This window comes from Struthio camelus, chromosome 1, assembly GCF_040807025.1.
Source record: "Struthio camelus isolate bStrCam1 chromosome 1, bStrCam1.hap1, whole genome shotgun sequence".
Lineage (NCBI taxonomy): Eukaryota > Metazoa > Chordata > Aves > Struthioniformes > Struthionidae > Struthio > Struthio camelus.
Window position 1 is genome coordinate 180,196,527 of NC_090942.1, and position 18,507 is coordinate 180,215,033.

An 18,507-nucleotide genomic window follows, 5' to 3' on the forward strand; every position below is an offset into this window, starting at 1 on the left:
TGCAGTTGGCCGCAATTCTAGACGACGTTCCCAGGCAAGTTTAATTTAGGATTAACGCAAGGATTTACCTGACTCTTAGGTCACGGTAGTTGTTTACAATTTTTCAGGCTACTTCCCCCCGGAACATACTCACAATATCGATAAATGGAGTGGCCCCCGACGTTGTGCATTTCCTGAAAGGTTTTACCTGTGCCTCTGTGGCACACTGAGCCCTTATGTCATGCATGAGAAGCTCAGGAGTTGTTCGTTCCATGGTATCGTATTAGAGACCCCTGTGAGCCTGTACTACTTCTATCTCACACACTTTGTAATAAAATATTACCTGTTGCTCTCCCACTACCTTTGAACTGCCCTGTGCTTCCTGATTGAGTTTGAACTTTCTCAGAATGAGCCCTCGTAGACAATGCCGTGCTTGTCAGGGTTCTTCCAATTCAGGAAGTGGGCATGACTGTGCTAGTGATCTGATATTCTTCACAACCATCATTCATATTATGTGTCCGTGAACGTTCTGCATTGACTAAACATTCAAAGTCATATGTACCTTTGTTCAGAATAAATTTTCTAGTTGTTCTCAAGCAGTTGACAAGATTTGTAGTTCCACACTGATTTTCATGAAGACCTTACTTATTTATCAATAAAGCCGTAGCACTCTACCAAGGAGTATTTCTGGGTGGAATTAGAAGCTATACTTCCCATGTGTACAATGCAAAGTGTCTTCCCCAGTCTCTTCCAGTATAACTAAAGGACTAAACTGTCATCTTCCTCTATCTAGGGGTAGCAGCTTGCTTAAGAACCAAATACCACCCTACACTGAATGTCTTTCTGTTCCTAAAGCAACCTGTGGTCTTTACTTAACTCAAGTTTGTGTGCAAGATCTTCATAGGTTCTATTTACCTTAACCAGCTACAGAGACTGAGTGCCTGCTTGTTTTCTTCTGAGCAATCCCTAGTCTTAGGGTGCCAGATCCTGGTGGAGTAGAGGTTTTCCATTCCTTTAACTGGAAAATTAAGTTCATGCTGGTTTCTGGAGTTATGCAGTTCAGTGACTTGTTACTATTACTCATTCTACCCAGTATGCTCCGTTACAGGGCCAAGGTTTGCACCTGTGTATTAAGGAGTTAGTTCTAATCTCATTCTTTTGAAGCAGTTCTTGAGAATTGCTTGGAGGAGAGCTCCACACTGGATATCCATAAATTTTGGAATATTCAGAGTGATCGAGGGGAGATAATTAATGACTGTGTGTCCTTTTACTGTGGTACAATCTGCTACTGCTGAGAAGTCAGAAAGAATAAATCCAGACCGGCTCAGGGAAGCGGTGAGTTTGAAGGAGGACAACAGATAGAATGAGTGCATTGTGAGAAGACTGCTGTTTTGTGGGCAATTCCCTGCTATGTTCAGAGCATTGAAGAGGGAATAAATCAGTGCTGCATGTTAATACCGCACCCTCCTGAAAAATGGGACTGCTCCTTTGAGTGGAGTGCCATCCGTGTTTTCCTTTACCTAGTGCATGCCATATTGTTGTCTAAACAGATTCAGATATCATCAGCAAGGCTGCTGTAACAGGGGCTACCTCTTTAATGTGCAGTTCCTGCAGTGATGTATGCCCATATCCTCTTTGCTGAGCTCAGCCAGCTAGCTGTGCACCCACGGTTCTGAAAGAAAGCAGAAATTTCACAAATATAATGATGGTAACTAATGAAAGAGTTCCTTACCTTTAATGTGTTCCTCTGCTCCTTTCCCTGGATCCTGAAACATATTGCTGCCCCTTTGTTTTTGATAATCGTGCCCATCACAAGATGTCTGTGCTGAAGCATACCCACAGACAGAATACTAGCATAGCCACTTCTCCTAGCAAAGGAATGCAAGTTTTATTAGTCCCTATGTGGGATCATGAGTAAAAATCTTCTTTTGGCAACTGATGCCTCTACGTATGTAAAACCTTTTGTTCTTTCAATGTGAACTTGAACTGCTCAGTGCTACAGGATTGCCATAGCACAAGCTGCCAAACCATAGCCTGAGAAGCCGAGAAGCTTATTTGGGCAGAGTTGAGCATTACTGCTTTTGAGCCAGCTTCAGACATATGGAGAATAAAATACTGCTGGTTTCCAGCCTGCAAATTGAAACCCTTTGTCCTTGAGAGTTTTCTACCTTTTTGCAGGGCGCAGGGCTTGATTGTATCCAATGTAACTGAAAGGTTATACCTCAACAAGATATAGGGTTTATTTGTTTGTTTGTTTGCTTTCATGTACTATACCATTAAGGATGTGCATTGTGTGATCTTGATTGTAGCAGAAGGACTTGTGCAAAGTAGGTCATATGGGACAGTTCTGGAAGCCCAGGATGGTACAATCTGTGTAATGCTTGGAATAAAATGTCTCTGGACTGTATCTGGTTTTGTCTTGGAACAAGACCTTTGTGTGTGTGTTTGCGTGCAGACGTGTGTGCAAGAGTTTATTATTATTATTTTCAAAAGCAAATTCCTTCAGTGAATTTACATATATGGAGCATGATGACCAGGGTCCACAATCTGGAAGCAAACATAGGAATTAAATTATTCAATAGTATGGATGCAGCTTCAATCTCCCTTTAAAGGAGCCTCCATTGATTGTAAAAAGAATTGAGAGAAATTAAGGCCTTATATCTAAAGTGAGCTTTTGTTATCATCTCTCACTCTATTTATTGTATGAGGACAAGATTTGTGTTGTTGGAAATTCAGTTAATTAGTCCTTTATATACTTGCTCCCTTTATCTTGGGATTTTTCTTTGTTTTAACTCATGACTTTGAACTCCTCTCTTTACATATACAAGTAAGCTAAGATTTCAGAATATAATGATGGTCTAATAGTTGAATTATTGACGAAGAAGTCATTAATACATTGATTATATACACAGACAAAAACTAGTAATCTGTAGCAATTAATCCTAACAATGAAATTCATAGCTTACTATTTTTCATAGACAATAGAAAAAAAAGTCTATAGATGTATTTCAGAGCAGTAACGTATTCACTATTTATAAGGAGATTTTGGGAAGATTAGACTCAGTAGCTGAAATGTTTGTTTATACTCCTATTATTTGAATGTATATCTTACAAACATATGTGACAAAGTTCAAACTCCTAAGGTGAGCTGAGACACATTAATGGCAGTTGTTTCATAAGGAGAAAGTTGCAGTTTAATATCTGTCCCTAAAAAGCTGATATTTCTAAGCAAGCAGACACATTTTCTTTAATAAAACAAAAACATGGTCCAGATATTTCAGTTATACACCAGAAGCGTTTTTTCTCAGACCAAGAGATGGAAAGGTGCTACCATATCATGGTATGTTTTGGCTAATGATGCTTCTCTGCTCTTTAGTGAGACATTTGCAAGAAGGTTCCCACTCAAGAGGAATTTTAATTTGTTAATAGGATTTGCTTATCACTCTGCACTGCTGTAATTTTCTGCACCATTGACATAGACTGGACTTTGGCAGTATACTCCAAAGAGCACGTGATCTGGCCAGTTTAGGCAGCTTACACAAACCAAGATGTAGCAGTATGAGGGTCTAAATAATGATACTTCTTTAAGAGTGAAGATGTTTTATTTATCAGAATTCTCGTATTCCTATGATGGATGCATTGTCATTTTTGTCAAACTATATATTTTCACAGCTATAGAATCATCTGTGAAAGAAGTGTTCTTACACATAATACTTCCTTAATATAAAGTTCATATAGAAATGAGGATTCTAAATGATGAATTTCCATAATTTTCAAGTCATGTTTGGTAGTGAGAAGCTCAAAAACTAGTATCACAGCTGGCAATGTAATCAAGTATGAAATCATAGTTCAAAATGATGTATTTATATTGAATGCTTTCCTGACTTTAATGTTAAATATTTTTATTTTGGAAAGACATATGTAGAAATGTAAACTAAAATTAATTAGAAGATCATTTAAATTCTTCTGCATCAAGAAGGAGGGATTAAAATAAGTTGCCCTTTTCAAGAGGTGATTTTTACCCACAAGGATTGAAAAATAGATGCAATATGAACAGAACATCATCTGTTCTGATCAGATGGTTCAGTTTCATTTGGAGTTGAAGAAGATGAAAGAATGAGTGAGTTGTACAGGACAGGAATTTTTTTTTTTCCAGAAAAAATAATTTGCCTACTTAAGTGGTATGGGTTAACAATTCTTTTATAGAAGGATGGCTGATAACAAAATGGCTGCCAAAAATGCAAATGATTCATCAGCACCATCAAGCAGACACATCTGTGGGTCATACATGCTTTGTTTGCTGGCTCATTTGTGTTTGTTTTTGGTCTGAACTGATAATCATGTAAAAAAGAATAGTCTGAAACTGCTAAGATTGAACACTTCCTACTTTTTTCCCCCAAATTACATTGTACTCTCTACTCAGAATTTTTTGCCGATACAAGACAGTAAGAAATAAGCACAAATTACTCTGGCAGCCAATAACAAACTCCATGTAAAACAGAGAGTGCCTGCCTTCCTCACTTGCAGCTGAAGACTGTGACCTGCAACAAACAGTTAAAACAGAAAGGAGGAGAGTTTGATCTCGAGAAGCCTCTGTGTAGGGAATATACTATCTACCATGTTTTTCCTTCTGAAAACAACTTCACCTTTATGAAAAATGTGGGAGATTATACAATAAGGAGCTCCTAAGCCATGTAGGCTTAGGCAGTTTATCTTTTAAGGCATGGGTCAAAATCAAAACCTTAGCATTCACTTCAGAAAACAGCTGGAGGCTAAAGCATGTTCTGCGACAGAGAAAATCCTTTTTAATGCATTCTTCATTGGCTGCTCTTCATGGATGTCATAAAAGCTGTTTACTATATAGGATATCCTTGCCAGGAGTTGACAATAACAGAGATGATGATAATCAAAATTGTACCCAAAAAGATGTTACAGACTTTAAAGCATTTCCAGATACCTGATACCCAAGCATACTTGATCACAATACTGTATGTTTGAGAACAGATGGACTGAATTCATATCACCAAATATAACAATATCAACAGTGTCTCAACGAGTTAAGTGAAGGTGCTCCATTTAGAATAAATAGCAAAAGTAATCACTCTTAAGGAATGAGTCTTAAGAGTCCTAAAGTAGTGACATGGCAGATGAATACTACTCTAAAACCTATTTCCCTCCATGAACTATAAAAGGAAACCTAAGTGAGATATACATGACTACCTGGCAGATATCTAAGATTTGGTAAGATTAATGATAAGCAATACCAAAAGAAGCCATTATAGCAATATAAAGCTTAGCACATTTTTTCATAGGCCTTTTCCAGTCTCTTGTAGTTTCAAAACAAAAACAAAAGCAAAAACAAAAACAAAAACAAAAAAACCCAGTTTCTTCTTACAGTGAAACCAGAACTGCAAGCAATTCATCTAATGTTTAAATTTCAAATAAATATTATCTGGATACCAGTTACTGCTTTTTTGAAAATGGAGACCTAATAGAATAGTTGTGTTACTGCAACCTCACATTATGGCCTATGGAAGCAATACTATTCAGAAACTCTTCAAAACTGCAATATAACTGCAAGATGTCAACATACAATATCAAGATACATCAAATGGGAACATTAAAAGATAAACATCTGACTAAAAGGAATTAATTTAACCTTTTTTTCTAATTCCTCAACGCTTCCCATGAATTCACAGGTGCACCCTTACTCACAGCTATCTTAAGGATGGTGAAAGGTCTGGGTATGAGTGGATGAATGTGCAGAGTAATTATCTACCAGCAAACAGAAAGATCTTACTGAGCACATGTGGTAAAATAGTATGACCATGTGAACTGATCTGGGTTACTCACATTTGTTGCTCATGCACAACGCAAGTGATCAGGATCTACTAAGTGGTTCATCATACTCGTATTCCTACCTATTGGTAACTGGCTGTGGAAGGCTGAGAGCTCCATGGCTCAAGCACTGATCCTATTAATTTCTTGTAAAGATATTCAAAGATGCAATGATTCCCTATACATGAAATTAGTTTTAAAAGGGTGTCATAAAGAAAGGAGTAAGAATATAAGTAAAAAATTAAGTAAAATAAAAAAGTATCTCTTTAACTTGGAAGGAGAATAAGCAAAAAAAATAGAGAGAACAGTGAACTTTTATATACTGTTTGTGATTCAAGTCTCAGAATAAAGTAATAAAATTTATGCATTCATTATAAGAATACATTCTAAAGATAGGCTTTTTAATTTCTGCATAATCAATGCCCATAAAATCTGTCATAAATAGACCTATACTTTAGAATAACAATTAGAATCCATTAAAGTTATTTTGATTGTTCTTTATCATATATTTTTTTCATCCTAATTAATGTAACACAAAATGAGATTTTAAGCGTTAGCTAATTTGTTTTGCTCAAGCCGGAGTACTTGCACATGTTCTTTATTGCATAAAAAATTGAGGAGGATGTGATTTGAGGAAGCATTAACTAAATATTAATATCCCTTTGGATAGTCTCTTAAATATTTTTGATTAGATGCTTGGATCGTCTAATTTTCAGTGAAAGAGTTCACATATATACTGAGCATTTTAACAGGTTTTTTCCTGACTCGGACTGTGCTAAACCACTTTATGGCCTCGAGACCTAGAGAGATAATAACATCAACAGCACCATTCTATAAAAGTGAATACAGTAATTGTGACCAAACTTATGCAAATGTGTTGATGTTTAAAAATGAAGATAAGTAGGACTTAAAAAACATTTAAATGGATTAGGTACTTACTTGCCATTGAAGTTAATGCTTTGTAAAACTGGGATCCTGGAGAGCTCTGTGTCTATGTTTGTGAGGGGACAGGGAAGGCAGGATAAAACAGGACTTAAAGAAAGAAGAAGAGCTATAAACTTGTCTTTAGCTCTAGGTGAATGTAATTTTCTGACTCTTATCTTACATATATTAAGCAGTAAGTTGGTATTCATGAATTCAGAATTCAGTTAAAAATAAGTCAAGCTACAATGTATTCATATCCCCAGGTATCCCAAAAGCCATTGTATGTTTCTTTCATTGTTTAATCTGTAAGGCAGGAACTTTTTCATACATTTCTATAAAAATCCAAAGGACCTCCTTCAGAATGGTCATGTTGGTTGTATAAGGGAATACATAATTATAAGATAGATAATCATTTTAATTGTCTTATAGTAATTTAAATCCTAGTAATACCCAAGCTTTCCCTGTAGCTAACAGAAAATATCTTCAGTTTTAATGTAAATAGATTGAAGAAGCTTCAACTGTTGCCTTTAGGTTCTTCTCCTAAGGCTACATTTAGTGATTAAAAGCTGAGCTGGGATACTATTACCTTTCTTCGTAAAGGGCAAGGATTCTTGCAACCCTTCCATCACTTTCAGAAGATTGTTGTCTTGACCAGCTTTGAAGGCCAGAGGCTTCTTTGACCTCTTTATTGATAGATAAATAGTTTATGAGAAAAGAAGACTTGAAACACTGGTTTTCTAATTTTGTTTCCATCAGTACATTTCTCAGTCAATCTACTTTTCAGAGCTGTTTTGCACATTTTTTTTTCTTCCTTTCAGTGTGAGGAGGATAGGTTTTAACCTGAAAACAACTATGTTTTGATAGCTTTCACACAACACAGTGGACATATATTCTATTAAATGAGTAGTGTATTGGGCCAGTGATTACTTGAAATCTTGCTGCAAATCTGGAAGTGTCATTGTAAAATATATGATTCAGCTGACAAGCAACTGCTGACTGTGCATTCTGACCATAATGCATAAATGTGTCATGGACAGAAATGCTAAGCAAATCTCAGAGTGACATAAAGGAAGCGAATGTGACATTAATAGATACATAAAAATGCACAGAGAATAAGCAGTCAAATTATTCTGTATCTTGATCTGATCCTCTAACCTTTGCAAAATATGTTGTCTGCAAAAACTCATCTGTGCAAAATGCTGTTCTCAGAAATTCTTGCATTAAAGTACTACAGATACTGGCATATACAGATACGCTTGCACGAGAATTCTGATTTCATGTTGTAAGTGGGTTCAAAGGTAGTTCTTTTGTGCTGAAGCCACTTAGTCAATGAATACAAATAGTGCTGTACTCCTTGACAATTTACAAAGTATTGGTGTGAACTATGTAGAGCTGTTGTTCTGATAGATACTATCAGAAGAGATAATAACAATGCCTAGTTTTCTTTACAAATATTGAATATAATATGCAAACAGAAACAATATTAATGTTCTAGTATAAATCTTTGCCTATACTGACTATATTAAATATGTGTGTGTGACAGGATCTTTAAACATGATGATTATAATCAAAGACCTTGTCTGCAAAACTGTTCCATTTCATAAGTTTTGGTAATTTACTTCACATTGAAGTAAAAAATAGGCCTTTTCTCTTTTTTCCATGGAAGAAACATTTCCAGTATTATAGATTGTAATATATCCTTTGGATTATGAAACACATCAATTCTAAACTCCTTTTCTGTCTAAAAAATAAAAAAAAATCCTTTCTGTAGTTTGATGGGTATAATGTAAGCAAATGTTTCAACTTCAGGGAATTGGCATTTTGTTAAGAAAATTTTGTGAACAGTTGGGAAAGGTGCCAAATGCTTCCTTAATGCCTCCTATGAGATGTCCTTTGCCTTAGAATGATCTTCCAACAAAAATGAATTTAATTTAAAGTCATATTTATAAGATTATCTGTTTTCCTTTGTAGGAAGCAGCTATTTGTGTTTGGAATGATACTTTAAAAGTTTTAATTTTGTGTTCTTAATCCAACATTGGCTTTCCTATTTCATATTTTTTCATACACTTATCAGTCAGTGGGTGCAGTTTAACTAAATCTGCTAAAGTTTAACTAACTTCTTAATTTCCACTTTATACTAAAGATAAAATAAAAGGAAAGAAGGGGAAAAGGTCATATATTGCTTTCAGTGTTATGGTTATTATATTTTGGTTTTGGTATTGCAATATAAAGCAGCTTTTCTTTTCGATGTCATTCTGTTGTGAAGTAGAGGATTTTAGAACTCCTCAGTGCCATGTGATAGAACTATTAAGATGTATAGATTTCTCTTTATATGACAGCAAACACAACATTTGTGTGGAGAAAAGTATGAGTTTTATCTAACAGTGGAACTATATGACTTTCGACACAAAGATCTATATACACTTAATCCTCTTATATTTTGGAATGATTTTTCCAAGCACAGAAAAAACCACAAAGTATTAGTTTCTTACAATGTATATTATACTTGCACATTTTCATTTCCTGTTCCTTTCTCCTTTTCCCCTACCATCCTTGTGATCTTTAATTTATAGTCTCCTTAAGTTATGGATGTAAGAGATCATGAAAAAGAATGATTCAAAAATGGCTAGGGCCTTTTTGAGAGGCGGGGGCATGAATGATAACAAGGAAGACAGTTACGCATCACTAAAAGGTGTGAATTTTTTTATTTGATTTGATCTAATTTTATCTTTTATTTATTAAAAAGTGTATAGGTCTCCAAGGTAAGGATAATGACCTGTTAAATTGCAAAATTAAGTTTAATGTAAACATTAATTAATGGAAGATAAATATTATAGTTCCATATATGCTTTTTGAGTCATTATAAAGTCTTTTGGAAGAATTATATATTACGAGAGGTTTATCATGTATTATTTAAGTGAAATTCATCACCAAGTCACGTTATGCATAAACTTCATGAAGTTTGATGGTTTTAAACTCCATTTGGAAGATAGTTATATATTTTTAGTGATACTATGTTAGCTAGTGTTTTGGGGCTTTTCAACAGGTAAATATCTGTGATTTTTGCTCTGTGCCACTGAAGATAATGGTTTTCCTCACACAATTTCAGCGTGAAGGAAACCATGAACTAGTTGATATCCAGATACTTAATCAGTTCTTAATCTCATTATAAAAACAAAACTGATATCCCCAAGTCTTCTCTTTCTTTCAGCACATTTCAGTGTCTCTCATCTCTCTCTTATGTATCTGAACTCATAGTACTTTCAAAATGAATGTTACTGGTACTTTGACATTCATGCCATTGAGGTGTCCACTCAGAGAGACTAATCACCTTTCTCTTTGTTTTATCCATAGAATTATTTATATAGAGCTATCATTATTTATAAAAGTTCTTTTGATATCATATGCTTTGTAAATGCCAAGTAAACACCTTTGTGTGTGTATCGATCTGTTTTTTAGGCTGCCTAGAATTGAAAGAAGACACCATTGAAAATCTTCTGGCAGCTGCCTGCCTCCTCCAGCTCCCACAAGTAGTAGAAGTTTGTTGCCATTTTCTAATGAAGCTTTTGCACCCATCCAACTGTTTGGGAATACGAGCATTTGCTGATGCACAAGGATGCACAGAGCTGATGAAAGTGGCTCACAACTACACCATGGTAAGGCTATTTTAGAATACTGAAATTATGACTTGTTGATCTTCTATTTCTTCTCTAAGTTACAGATACCTTGATACTTTTCAGCTGAAAATCCTTCTGCCATTACTCTAGTACTTCCTTTTACAAGTGGCCATTTTGAAGCCATTAGGGTGATAACACCTCTGAACTTCAGTGAGGTTAGAATTTGCCTAGTGTGATGAATGCATCTGTTGCGTTAGAACAGTGTATGACTTAATTAGTCGTCCTGTCATATACATTATGTTCACATACAGGTGATAATAGTAAAATGTATTTGTAAATCCTTAGTATGCTTCATTTTAATCACTGCTTCTTTTTGTTTGGCTTTAGGGAAGCTTTGTAATTGTCATTTTTCTGCAAGATGATATCAAAGGAAGTTATTTTTTTTCCCAGCCATTATATTTCCTTCAATTCATCTGTGAAGTAAATTAAGACAGAAAGTTGAAGACATGAGGAATTTTGTCTGACAATATTTTAAATTTCTCCAATTACACCTGGCAGAGCTAGTCTGACATTAATATTAAAAACTAATCAGAATCAATGAAGCAAAAAGATGTTACTTATTCAGAAACTAAATCATATCTGTAGCAATTTAATTCTGAATAGTTTGACAAAATTAAAAACATCTGAGTCATGAAATTTGGCTTACATAAAAGGTAGATCACCTATCATTTTAGAAAAATTATAGTCCCTTATGGTCTAGACTGAAATAATTAGTGAAGTAATACAGTATGTTTCTAATAATCTGCTTGGCTTGTCTAGCAATTACAGCCTTATTTTATTTTTAAAGTACACAGTTACTCTTTTGCATAGCTAATATCATATTGTCATTCACAGGTTTAACTGTGTTTTACTTACCATTGCAGCTGAATTATTTGTATCCATTTTATAATCATGGAGCTAGTTCTTTGGCTGGTTTTAATTTTCCCTAATTTTAGACAACTAAAATCTAGTCTTCTGAGACCAAAATAGTCAGTTTAACATTCTTCTGTTATCAGGGGAGAGAAATAAGCTGTCAGAGCAGGATTCATCTGGTCTATCTTAGAATGAGATTAATTGCTTATTTTTCTCTACTAATCATACAAGAGTTGCTAACTCAAACTCAGACCAGTAACTGAAGTGGAGCCACAAGCAAACCTTGGTCTCCGAACCTTAAAATATTGCATTAATGCATCAGTACTGCATTAAGTAGTGAACAGGATATGATATCTGTAAGAATAAAATCAACCTGTTTATCCAATTTTTTTTTCTTCATTAGATTGGTATATTACTTTGATTTTTTTGAGGGGAAGACAATACAATGAGCAACGAAAAGGAACAAAAAAGTATTAAGGAAAACCTTACTTTTAAGAAGTTCTCATTGTTCTTTGAAATCCTTTCTTGAAAGATTCTTAGGGTTCATGAAACTGTTTATCATAGTACATTCAAATATTTGTGGCTGAAACTATATAGTCCATCACAAAGTTAACTCTATGCCCATTTCTAAGGTATTAGGTTTATTATAGATTGTATGAAGGGATTTAATGCTCAGGTCTGAAATCTGAATTATGCATCATGAGAAAATTGCCAACAAAAATGGTAGATCAAAAGGAAGTCAACTGTAATTAATAAGCTGAGTTTTTTAATGGTAGACTGTAGAATAAATCCAAATTATGATGGAACTACAATTACATTTGCAAGTAAGCATGATAGTCATGCTTATCGTCTCAAGAAGGACAAACAACCATATCTACTTCATTACTCAGTTATAATATTTTTTCTGGACTTGCTTAAAATTCCAGACCACTGAAAATATAATCCTAAAATCTAGCTTCATAATTCATGATATTTTCATAGGCTTCATTTTCCTGCACTGAGGTGGATCTGTGGGGTAGTTTCATTGTCCTAGTTCATCTAGGACGAGGTGGTGATGGGGAGACAGAAGCTGAGATATTGTGACATGAAGAAGGTAAGAGATTGCTGAAGCAATCTACTGACCAAGATGCAGATGCAGTCGCCAAGATAATAAAAGAAAAAAGCAGTATTTTTTTTCCCACAGACTCCAGAGGAGCTGTATGGATTGTGATGAGAGCAAAGCTAAAGTACAGGCAAAGAGGGGATTTGTTTACAAATTATTTTTTTCCTTTTATCTTACTCGGAGGATTTGAGAGGAAGTCTTTGTTAAAAAAAAAAAGGGATGGGGAAATCCTTGTTTTAAAGAGTTCTCATGCTTTTTCAATACCTTTTTTTTTTTTTTAAGCTATTCAAGGTGCTTTCTTTAAGAGTTGGAAGTGATGCAACTTAAGTTTTGGCCCTGTGATTCCTCTTCCAAGGTATCATTGCAAAATGACTTTGTTGTGAATGGGAAATAATGGTACTCCCTTAACTCTGGTATTTTGTATGATAATTTGCTTATAGATGTTTAAGATTCTTTGAAAGCTATATAAAATAGCTACTGGTTTTAAAAGTTTCTGATATAAAGGCAGAATAATAAATTAACCTATGCATTTTTAAACTGTGATTGTGTCTGCTTTTTAAGAAAAAGATCAGTTTTCTTCATGAAAAGTTCGACCATGTGAAACGTGAATTTTTCTTAGCCATTTTTCTTAAATACTCGCTTACATCATTTCTCATGTGAACTGCAGAATTGTCATAAAATCAAATAATCTCTCTGATATATGACAAGCACCTGTAGGGTAGAAAATTTGAAAAGACACTTTTGATAGAGTTTGAGAGAACTCTAAAAGCTTTTGAAAAGTTAAATAATATTATGATTTATTTCTACATGTTTTTCAATCTCTGGAAAAACTGAGTTTCTTTCTAGACTTTTAACACTAATGCATGGGAATATTTTAATAGTATGTTAGTTCAGTGAATAGGGAATTATAGCTATCTGAACAGCCAGTTCTATAATTTTAATTGTCAAAATAAATAGTGATGGTATTGCAATGTTAGTATACATGTCCCCAAAGTAAAGTAAAAATGATGATAATGACTGAAATTATATACCATCTCTCTTGTTCTTTGCATCTACAAAACATCTCCTTGGTACCAAGCAAAAGAAATTCCTGTTGACCTCATCTTAAGTATCTGAAATATTACATCCAAGAGTTGTGAAAATCCAACTGATCATTTTTATTCTACTGACTATATTGCCATAGAGAATTACAATTAGAGCTGACCAGAAAGAATAGTGCTGAACCATGAAGATTTTTTTTAAGATAAAAACCCCAAAGCAACAATAAATTCTGCATTGGCTAGGGAACTGGAAAACAAGACAAAACTTTCCGAATAATTTTGCCAAAACAGATTTATAGACAAGCAATATGCTATAAAATATGTAGTAATTTTGAGATATGAGTCAAATTATATTTCCTTTTGGAATAATTTTACTTCCTAATTAATTACATAGGTGAAATTAAATATTAATTGATACCTCAAAAAACAACAATAAAAAATAAATCTCCATGGTCCTTGGTTAGGGTAGTCATTTAAGGAGCCTACAATAACCCTCTGTGACTGCATCATACCTGGCAAATGTCATACAGCTTTCCGCCGCCAATTAGTTTTGATTATAAATTCAATCTTTATCCTAGTTGTCTTCCCAATAGCATTTTAATGAAAATCAATATATTTTTATGAAAACACTCTGCTTCACTGAGTCTCCACGATTACTTTAATTCCATTTTTCGAAAGCAGCCAACTTACCTAGGAGTTTCTAATAAGTGACAGACTTGATATTTTATAAGTTAAAAAATGTGAGTTATACTGTGTTGTTCATAAAAGAAAAATATCAGCATGAGTTATGCTTTCACATAATATGTCAGGAGGGCAAGAAAAGTAATTTATTCTAGTTTGAAAATTTCTTTATACTGAAGAAGAAAGAGCTGCTAATGAGCACACCACTAGGTGTGCAGAACTGAGGAGGTATGCCATTTCCAACCTATTTTTCATTACAAAAGGCTGGAGCTCAATTCCTCTCAATCATGGAAAAAAACCCATGAAAACAAATATTTATTTTCATAGTTGGCATAAGTACTTCCGGACTTCAATTCAAATGTGACCAGATTTTTCAAAATGTAAAAAGTCATTGCTGAGCATGAGGAAAGCTTCATTGCTTCTAAGGGAAGTGAAACTTATTAAATGTGTAGATATATATTCCTTTCCATAAGTAAAGGCATAATATCCCTTGTATTTAGTGAATCTTCAATGTCAAATTTCAAATTATTATTTTGAAATATGAAACTTAAGTGAAGAAAAGAAACTGTATGTATGGAGCAGGGAGAGAGTATGGGAATTATGGAAGGTCTGAAAAGCAATGAAGGAAAATGAGAGAACATTTGAAAAACCTTCATAAAATAGAATTACCAAATGGTAAGCCACAAGGATAGTTGGAGAGGAGAGGAAGGTAGAACTCATGAAAAGTTAGTGAACAATGAAAGCTGGAGACTCTGCATTCTCTACATTTTAATAAATGAATGTTGGATCTCAACATTTTAAAATAAACTATTGAAGAAAGAAAAAAGAGCAAAAATGCAAAGTCTCATTGGTTTCTTGGTTTAGGCTTATGAGCTTTATAGTGGGGTATTTTGTTTCTACTGTATGGAACTGCATTGCCTTTTTTTTTTTTAATGAATCTGCTAATTTAAATGGTAACTCAAATATCCATGTCTCTTTCGGTTTAAGACTTCTCTACTTCTTAAAGATAGTCTTGATTTTTGACTAGCTTGTCACTTTCTTCACACTTTCAATATGCCAAGCCATATGTCTGAGAAGTTCATTTTCCTAACTTATTGTTAGATTAATACCATACTAAAGCGAAAAGTATGATGTCTTTCTAAATAAATAAAAGCAGCAAAATGGAAAATATGAATGAACTAAAGCTAATACATTCTTCTAACAAACATTTTGAGTGACTATTCTTTATTCTTTTAGTTTTCAAGGCTTTCATAAATAGGGAAGGTAACTAACAAAAGTTAGCAATTTATTCACTTGCTATACTTGTTTGAAATTAGAAATTACAATGTATGTTTTTTTCTGTCTTTTATAAAATAAAATAAAGTCTGATTTGACTTTGTGATAGCAACCTTATTAGAATGCAATGTTTTCAGAATATATAACCTTTTATAATTTATTGTGCTTTGACCTTGTATGTTATTTCACTTTAATGTTTATTGTTAAATTTTTGTAACAGACCATGCTAATTTAATAAGCTGTGTAGCTGATATACCCCTAGCCCTTCTTGTAACAACTACTTTTCTACATTAGTAAATATTGAGATAGGAAAAGTAAGTGATATTGTTCCTTAAATAGATAATTGCACTTTGGTCTTGCAGCATGGGAAAATCTTCAAAATTTTACTCTTACTTGATCAGGTTGTGCATACTGATTGTGGTTTGTTTTATCCCTCAAGAACATGATTCTGCCTGTGGTTTGACATATAGATAATGTTTAGAAATTTAGCACATGACTTTCCAACTTACACTACTGGTTTCTGCAGCCCAATACCGGGCTATATGACCGGTCTGATGTTTCAAATGAATAGTGAGAACACCTCATAAATGCAGTTATTTAATCTGTCAACCTTTCAGGAAAATTTGCTCAAGTCCCCAGTGATCATTTTGTACCTTGACAGTGTAATTTGATTATTGAGGTGCTAGAGCTTTGTTCCACGTTTTTATCTCAACAGCTTCCAAATTAATTGCTAAACGTAGACTTTGAAAAATTTTGAATCTTTGAATTACTTTGAGGCACTCAATAGGAGGTAGACAATAAGTAAAAATTCCATGAGTAGAAGAGTTTATATGAATAAAGTGATTGATGTCTTTGTTACCCAGTCAAAATGTTAGAAATATAACAGCCCTTAGCATATATTACAGTCCCAAGCTGGGGAGATGCAGAATGTTTGCATGTGCCATTGAACTGGATGTTGAGGGTGTTTAGTCTCTGTAAGCTGCAGTCCTCCACTTCACAGAGTAAGAGTCATTAGTCCTAGCACAGCAAAATATTATCCAGACTTAATTATAAGCACTTAGATAATCGAACTCACATGCACTGAATCTATAAAGACCCTTTAACTTACTAAGAAATTCTGATAATACTACAAATGGAGCAATCATTTAATTTATGTAAGGTGTGTGCCATATGAAAAAATATTAATGTTCTTTTATGGGGAATAATTTGGTATTAGTTCATGGCATTAGTTTTGTTTGTTATCTGAGTCACAGGATTTCAAAGTTAAAACTTGAAATCTCAGTAAGAATTGTTAGCATAGACTGGGGAAGGAATGATCTGTAACACCTTTGCTATCCAGTTCTATTTACAGCAACTTATCCTGAAAAATATTAAAAATGTTATAGTAATACTCCATAATCATATTAAGAAAAATAATACTGGAAAACTATTTATAAGATGCTGACTTATTAATGAGTTGCTACTGTACATTCAGACATCAGTAGTTTACTTTAGTATCAATATGGTTATAGCTATGATCAGATAGCAAGTAAGGCAAGCAAACTCACTGCATTTTATCAGTTCTTTAAGGTGTGCTGTTTAACATTATTTATGTGCAAGGTCGTCAGTTGTGTTTCTACTACATAAAATAGCTAAGCTAATTAAACACTGACCAGATAACTTCATTAACTTCATATCATACTTTATTTTGATCACTTTTATGGGATTCATGAAAAGCCTTTGTTGATTGTACCTTAATTTAAGAAAATAATGTGTGACTTTTGGCAAAAAACTATGCGTACTTGTAAAGTACATATTGGATTCTTCATAGCACTGTCATTGCCATAATACTATATGCCATAACAACATTCTTCCTTTCATAAATAGGCATAAGAGGTTTTTTTCTTGAGTGGTAACATACACATTTGACCATGTCTGTCTGATGTTCTAGGCTTTCCTGGTTCCAAACAGGTTTTCTATCCATATTTTGTATTCTTAGTTTTCTTTTCCAGCAAACTTTTAAGTGCATAGCCTGTAATGTAGTTATATTTAAGTTGTTTTATGTGTATACTGACTTTATCTTCTTGAAATACCAAATTCCACAGAAAGAAATATGGGCAATGCAATATGGGCAACACATGAAGGACAAAAAGGTCACTGAGAGCAGCAAACACCTGTTTACCAAGGGCAAATCAGGCCTCACCATTATACTTTGACCATTGCTTTTTGTGGAGAGGCAGCTGGTGCTGTGGACAGGGGGAGACAGTGGATGTTGCATATCTTAGCTTTAACAATAGTCCCCCATAGTCTCCTTACCACCAGATTGCTGCGATGTAGGGTGGGTAAGTGGACAATAAGGTGGATGGAATCAATTGCCTGGACTGCCAGGCTCGTAGAATTGTGATCAGTGGTGCAAAATCCAGCTGGCAGTCAGTAATTAGTGGTATCCCTCGGGGATCAATTCTGGGTCTAGTACTGTTTAACATCTTCATTAATGACCGGATCACAGGATGAAGTGCACACTCAGGAAGTTTGCAGATGTCACCACGCTGTGGGGAGTGATGAATACGCTCAAAGGCTGGGCTGCTATTTAGAGGAACTTGGATAGGCTGGAGAAATGAGCTGACAAGAACCTGATGAGTCTCAACAAAGGGAAATGCAAAGACCTGCAGCCTAGGGACAAATAACTCCATACACCAGTTCAGGTTGGAGACCGACTGGAAGGCAGCACTAGGAAGCAGCTCTACAGAAAAGGACATGGGGATCCTAGTGGACAGCAAGTTGTTTCTAAATTGGTAATTCTCATTCTTCTCTTATATTTGGAAGGGCATACCTGAAAAAAAATATTACCTGTCTTGTACATTTTGACATATGGAACATGGAGAAGTATGGCCTCCTATCCCCAAATTATTTATATATTTTTATTTCTAAGGAATTAAATGTTAATGCACTAGCTTGGAGTAGAAAGTCTAATTATACACCTACTTTGAATGCTTCTTATGCCTGCATTGAATGCTAATTGGAGAAATCAATCCCCTTACTTACCTAGATAAATTCTGGTTGTTAAAGTTGTTATTTTGCCGCTCTGACTGTTTTAAGCTGCTTTCTCTTATCCCTAGCATCCTTTGAATAGGTAAAATTGAGTTGAAAATAAGTTGAG

The 18,507-nt window shown here is 34.4% G+C and overlaps 1 protein-coding gene across 1 annotated transcript in view; it reads left to right on the forward strand.

The window, feature by feature from the left end:
* KLHL1 (kelch like family member 1) overlaps positions 1–18,507 on the forward strand; it is a 258,070-nt gene that overhangs the window by 92,069 nt on the left and 147,494 nt on the right. Inside the window, exon 4 of the mRNA XM_068929677.1 lies at positions 10,201–10,397. Within this exon, the coding sequence (XP_068785778.1) occupies positions 10,201–10,397 (197 nt within the window). The remainder of the gene's footprint in view (positions 1–10,200; positions 10,398–18,507) is intronic.